This window comes from Otolemur garnettii, unplaced genomic scaffold, assembly GCF_000181295.1.
Source record: "Otolemur garnettii isolate 467f Iridium unplaced genomic scaffold, OtoGar3 scaffold00058, whole genome shotgun sequence".
NCBI classification, from domain to species: domain Eukaryota; kingdom Metazoa; phylum Chordata; class Mammalia; order Primates; family Galagidae; genus Otolemur; species Otolemur garnettii.
The window spans coordinates 1,514,370-1,521,047 of NW_003852453.1; the positions used below are offsets into that span (position 1 = coordinate 1,514,370).

At 43.8% G+C, this 6,678-nt stretch overlaps 1 protein-coding gene and 1 non-coding gene across 2 annotated transcripts in view; both read left to right on the top strand.

Annotated features, from left to right (window-relative positions):
- LOC100955343 (lon protease homolog 2, peroxisomal) overlaps positions 1-4,868 on the top strand; it is a 32,857-nt gene extending 27,989 nt beyond the window's left edge. Inside the window, exons 8-9 of the mRNA XM_023514742.1 lie at positions 1,896-2,037; positions 4,581-4,868. Coding sequence (XP_023370510.1) covers positions 1,896-2,037; positions 4,581-4,652 — 214 coding nt within the window. The 3' untranslated portion in view covers positions 4,653-4,868. The remainder of the gene's footprint in view (positions 1-1,895; positions 2,038-4,580) is intronic.
- LOC111726262 lies at positions 1,258-1,387 on the top strand. The gene has a single exon (XR_002774079.1).
- Positions 4,869-6,678: the final 1,810 nt, after the last annotated feature.

Genomic DNA, 6,678 nt, shown 5'->3' on the forward strand with positions numbered 1-6,678 from the left:
TGACGCCATAACCACCGAACTACAGGCACCAAGCCCCGGCTGTGTTTTTGGTTGTAGTTGTCATTGTTGTTTGGCATCCCAGGCTGGGTTCAAACCTCCCAGCTCCAATGTACGTGGCTGGTGCCTTAGCCGCTGACTTACAGGTGGCCGAGCTGAGTTTTTGAGATTCTTAATAAATTGCCTTTCCCAGCCACTCCTTAAAATCAGATCTGTAAGTTCTCTAGAGAAATAATTTGAAAGAATTTATTAACTTTGAGTCTCGTCCTTCCTGCAGTCCAGATCTCATTGTGAAATCTTGAAGGTGCTAATTCCTTATCGTAACAAGATCCGGTCTCAGTGCCTCTGCCCCTTCCCTGATGAAAGGCATTCCCACGCGGTTGTTAAGGCTTCCTTGTCTTTTCAAAGGTCAGTCTGTTTATTCTGTCCTACTTCATGCCAGTCATGTGGCAGCCTGGAGGCCTCCTCTGTGGGTCGGCCTTGTGCAGACCGTGGGACGCCGCTGCGGCCGCTGCCTCTGCTGCACTGAGGGACCATCCTGTTCTTCCAGCACTCAGCCCTTGATGCCTCTTCAGAAACAGCGTTTGCTTTGTGCATATGTGACTTAGGCAGCAAGGTTGTAATTAAAATTAGTAAATGGCTACTTAAATAAAGTTTTGCCAGCTCTGTAAAAGGCACATTTTCAGTTTGGTAGACATATTTGTTTGTATTTCATGCCACATTCTGCATCTGTCACGATTTCCTGGGTGATCTTTGTTCAGTGTGATAAAGCAGCACCTAGCATTTTAGTGTTCACCAAAACATCAGACCACTGCCAGAATAATGTAATTTTTGTATAAATATGTTGACTCCCGATCCTCTTAGTACAATTAATAACAGATTATTGTCTCTTAAAAAAGAGTTTGGAATTTGGCCGGCGTGTCTATATTCCAAGTGGCCCTTTGAACCGATGTTAATCTCTCTGTGAAGGTGGTGATGCTTTATCCAGCCCTGGGGGAGCCATTTCAGCGTGTGAAAGGGTGGCTATGCTGGGGGTGGGGGGTGTCGAGGCTTTGAAAAACCATGAAAAGCACAGGAATTGAATTCATAAGGTCCTTTGGACATTTTGGAGCCTTAAAGAGTAAGAACCACAACTGGTGCCTCAGGTGTAGTGTGTTTCTGTTTCACCCTGAAAATCAAATGCGATTCTTCAATATCAGGGGCAACTTGTAGCCAGAATTAAATGGAAAATAAGATGAGGATTGAATCTGTGACTTTTTGTGGACATTTACTTTTATTCAGTGTCTTCTCAAGGTGAAGACAACTCATTGTAAATGTCCTAGAGAAATACAGTAGCTTTCTGTTCACCCTCTGCAAGTAAGAAGGGTGGGTCGTTCCACTACTGACATTTAAGGTAGGAATAGTGATAACTTTTTGATGTGATATAGAGTTTTCTGTTTATTTTTTAGAGACAGAGTGTCACTTTATGCCCTCAGTAGAGTGTGTGGTGTCACCGCTCACAGCGTCCTCAAACTTTTTTTTTTTGTAGAGACAGAGTCTCACTTTATTGCCCCTGGTAGAGTGCTGTGGTATCACAGCTCAGAGCACCTCCAGCTCCTGGGGTTAGGAGGATTCTCTTGCCTCCGCCTCCCCAGTAGCTGGGGCTACAGGCACCAGCCACAACGCCTGGCTATTTTTTGTTACAGTTTGGCCAGGGCCGAGTTTGAACCCGCCACCCTAGGTATGTGGGGCTGGTACCCTACCCACTGAGCCACAGGCACGCCCTGAGATAGTGCCTTTTGAATATGTAGCACCTCTGTGTGGTGTTATGGTGATCACTCAATGACTGTGAGTTCTGGGTTTTGGTTCCCACCTGCTGTGCCCTCCCCTCCTGACTGTGCTGCTTGCTCTCTCTGTAGGCGCACCTACGTGGGCAGCATGCCCGGTCGGATAATCAATGGTCTGAAGACTGTCGGGGTCAACAACCCAGTGTTCCTGTTAGATGAGGTTGACAAACTGGGGAAAAGTCTACAAGGCGACCCTGCCGCAGCTCTGCTTGAGGTGAGACTGAGAAAATTCTGTCTGTAATCAACACTGGGAGAGGATGGACGTTCATATTCCAGTAATGTGCTCATTGGTCTGAGTTCAGTTTCAGAAAAACGCTTGCAACACACTGAAGTTTTCACTATTTGACATTTAAATTCACATGTCTTGGGGATTTCCTTCTCTTTCTGATAAGCCCCTTCACTTCTTTTTTTCTTTTCTCGCTTTGTTTTTATCTAATAGTTTTAACAAAAGCTTATTATTTAGAGACAGTTCTGTAAGGTTATTACAAACAAGCTGCAAGCAAGTTCCCTTCTCCGTAGGGTCCCCATTTCCTCTTCTGCACTTTGACCTCTGTCACGTTAGCTGCTTAGGTCCATTTTCAAAATGGCATGGCTATATTTCTTTGATTTTTCACTTTCTGGTTTTATTTATGGATTACCCTCTGTAGGAGATGAGGTTTTTTCTTTTTTCTTCCCTTTGCCCCATGCTATCACTTCTATACCCTGAGTCTTCTGAGACAATTTTATCTTTGTCTTTAAGTCATTGGTATTGTTCACCTTACTGTTATCATCTAGGTGCTTTTCGCAGCTGAGCCACGTGGTAACCCACGTGTGATCACCTTTCTCTTCCTGTTCCTGTGTTTTCCTGTTCATGTTCTCTAGAATCTTTTCAGAGTTAACGGTTGTCCTGTCTGTTTTCTTAACCTGTTGTCTAGTGCTCTTCTGCAGACAGCCACGTGTCCAGTCTGAGCCCATCGGTCTCCGTCCCGCTGTCCCCTGCCTCCCGTGTGCTCCTCTCCCGTGTTCATCCCCTCATTTCTGTGGTGTTAATCCCCTCATGGTTTCCTGAGAAAGCTTATATAGGTGATAAGCTTTTTTAAACTTTGCTTAACTGAAATTCTTTGTTTTCCTCATAGTTGATTGGTAGTTTGAGTATAGAATTCTAGTTGGAAATAGTTTTCCTGCAGAATTTTACTTTTCTCCGTGTTACTGATAAGTTAGCTATTCAGTTCCTATCCTTTGGCTCTGTTTACCCTGAAAACTTTTAGGGTCTTCCCTTTATCTCAGTGTCTTGAAAATTAACATAATTTGCTTTGGCCTAGGTCTCTTTTTATTCATTTTTGCTGATTTTTTTGTGTATGTGTGACAGAGGCTCACAGTAGAGTGCTGTGATGTCATAGCTCACAGCAACCTCAAACTCTTCAGCTTAAGCGATTCTCTTGCCTCAGTCTCCCAAGTAGTTGGGACTATAGGTGCCCACCACAATGCCTGGCTATTTTTTGTTGTTGCAGTTGTCGTTGTTTAGCAGGCCCAGGCCCAGGCTCGAACCTGCACCTCGGTGTATGTGGCTGGTGCACCCTACTCACTGAGCTACTGGCACCAAACCTTTTTTTTTTTTTTTTTTTTTTTTTTTTGCTGATTAATTGAAGATTCTCTGATGCTATATACCTGTTAAGACAGCAGTTCCTCATTCCTCCCTCCTTCAGTCCCTGTGACTGCCATTCTCCTTTTCTGTGAGTAACTGAATCACACTGTATTTTCCTTTTTATAACTGGCTTGAGTTCTTTTACGTAGCGTCTTCAGAATTCATCCATATTATAGTATTAGTCCTTTGATCTTGTTTATAACAGCTGATTAAAAACCTTTGTCTAAGAAGTCCAACATCTAGGCTTTCTCAGGACGGTTTTACATTGACTGTTGTAGAAAAATTGTGTTTAGACTGTATTTTTGTTACTTCTTTGTATGTCTCATAATTTTTTTTATTATAAGAGTATTATTAGATTTAATATAATCAGAGGTTCGGTGCCATAGTAGGTGCCTGTAATCCCACCTACTCAGGAGGCTGAGGCTGGAGGATGCTTGAGCCTGGGAGTTTGATACCAGCCTGTGCAACATAGCATGAGCCTGTCTCTTAAAAAAGAAAAAAAAAATGTGCATGTCTCTGTCTTTCATATTACATGGTCGGATGCTTTCCAGACAGCCTTGCTGTATGTGTTCCTATGCACATGTGCATGCACGCAGGATCGGGACCCTCCCCCACACTGGTTTGTTTATGCTGCTGACACTGGGCAGACAGCTTACAGCTCTGCCTTCGCCCTCACTTCCTCCTGTGCGGGGCCTGATGTCTGTGGAGAGGAGCTTTCAGGGCCTTCTCGGGTATTTCCTGGGCACGGTTAGAGCCTCCACCTTCACACGGCCGTCTAGATTCTTAGGGGCACGTTGGTGCTGTTCAGAGCCTGCCCCTCTCCATGAATGTCTCATTCTCTCGTCTTCCCTTTTCAGTTTTTTGATTAGTGTTCCTTTTTTATTATTTAAAAAAAATTTATACTCTACAGCAAATATAGAAATTGATCAGCTTTTTATTAGTCCAAACTAGTGCCATGGCCTCGGACAGCTGCAGTGCTGAACCGTTGCCACTGGTTGTTTTGACAAATGGTGATATGCTGTTCTCACAGAGTGTTCTCTGACTTAGATCAAATAAAAGTGTGGAGCCTTTCCAGGGAGCGGCCAGGCAGGCCCACTAGTGACCGTTCTCTCTGCTCCTGTTCTTGCCCTCAGGTGGTTGTGAGGCAGTTGGTTCTCCAAGATACTGTGAAATTTGGAGAAGGAGAGGAGAGTGAGGCAAGTTAAATCCCACAAGGCTTGCTCTGTTCATCAAGATTCAGCTGTTTTTCCTGAATAAGCATTCCTCAGACTGCTGCAAGTTAATACGTCACATTTGGGAAAAGTTGATGTTGACAATTTTTGCCAAACTCACTGCTTTTCAGAAAGAGCGGATTTTCAGAGTTCTTTATTCTGCCCTCCTAGAAGTGCTTCCTCCCACATTAAATGATTTCAGTGCTACCTTCTGGTCTTTTCATTTTGTCCCTTGTTCAGCTGGAATATATTAGGTAACTCTTTTCAGAGATTGGTGTGTGAGTTGTTTTTGAGTTCTGTATTTGAGAAGGCTCCACGCTGTGGTCATCTGCCCCACTGGTAGCACATTTAGGAAATATATCCCCGTATACGTGGTGTATAGTACTGTATATGTAAAATATAGACGTGTCAGTCTGCTAAGGCAGCCGTAATAAAGTACTACAGACTAAGTAGCTTTAAAAAACAGTAACAAAAACATTCAGAAATTTACTTCCTCACAGCTTGGAGACTAGAAGTCTTAAGCAAGATGAAGGTGTCAGCAGGTTTGATTTTTCCTGGGCTCCTCCCTGCCGTCTCCTCGGCCTTTCTCTCGGTGTGCATGTCCCTGTGGTCTTTCTCTTGCCCAGATCCCAGTCATGCTGAATAGAGCCCCACCCTTCACCTCTCATAGCTTTAATCACCTCCTTAAAGGCCCTATTTCCAACTGTAGCCACATAGGGGGTTAGAGCTTCAACATACGAAATTTGAGGGGATATAATTCAGTGTATAATAGGGTACAATTCAGTGTGTAATACACATATGCACCCGTGTGCTAATGTTCTGTACTTTATATAACACATAGAGAATACATTTTAAGAGATAAGATAATTACATTTTTAGTAAGAGCAGTGTGTTCTAATTAGGTAATTCTTTTTACTTCATAATGTGGCTGTCAAAGCTTTATTCTAGTAATGAAAGTGTCAGCTTTATCAGTTGTTTGGTTGTTTATACCTTTCCTGTATTATCTTCAGTGATACTTTCCTGGGATCTTTTTAAACCACTTCATGCGTATGTAACATATAAACACACTGGCTCAGGCACATGGACTGCAGGGCTCCAGCCTCAGTGATGACCTGCGAGTGAAGACGCCACCATCGGCTCCTCCCCTCACGGAGTTCTTCCTCTTAGCACGTTCTGTGTCCTCAACTATAGAAATTACACCAGCAATAAGGGCAAATGAGGAAAAGAGTTCAGGACGGAGTCACGTCGGGGATAGATGCAGGAAAAATCAAGAGATTCGACTGATAGCTAACCAATGGAACTAAAAAGGAGGTCTCAGCAAGTTAAAATAACAACTATATTAATTTTCACAGTACTCCATCCAGGGCCACAGCTTGAGAATTTGTCTAAAAGGAAAGAAAGAAAGAAAGAAACTCAGTTTCTTCTTCTGTATTTTTAGAACAAAGAACCCTCTGACACCAGGTTTATCGGGGCGGGGGGTCCCCTTACACAAGCCGGCAGTCCTTCAGCAGTGGACAAGAACTCCATGTTCTCTCTTTCAGCTCAGCTCTGACCCTGCCTGGAGGTGGCCTGAGTTCCCACAGGGTTAGCGCTCAGTCCCATCAGACTGCCCCCACCTCAGATGCCAGTTGCAAGTTCAGATTTCTGGAACTTGTGACCAACCAGCTATAAATTGAGGTTCCCACAAACCATGTTTGATGAATGTACTAGATCAGGTCAGAGAACTCAGAGAAACGATTTACTTACATTTACCAATTTATAATAAAAGGCGTCTCAAAGGACACAGATGAACAGCATGGGAGTGTCCGTCGCAGTCTCCTGCACACGGAGGGGTTTTTCTTCACCTTCCCGGAAGCTCCCTGACCCACTCCGTTTAGGTTTTATGGAGGCTGTATTACATAGGCATGATTGATTAATTCATTAGCTGTAGGTGATCAACCTTACCTTTAAGTTTGGCTGATCTCCCCTCTCCAGAGATTAGGGGCAAGAGAGAAGGCTGAAAAGTCCCAACCTACTCATG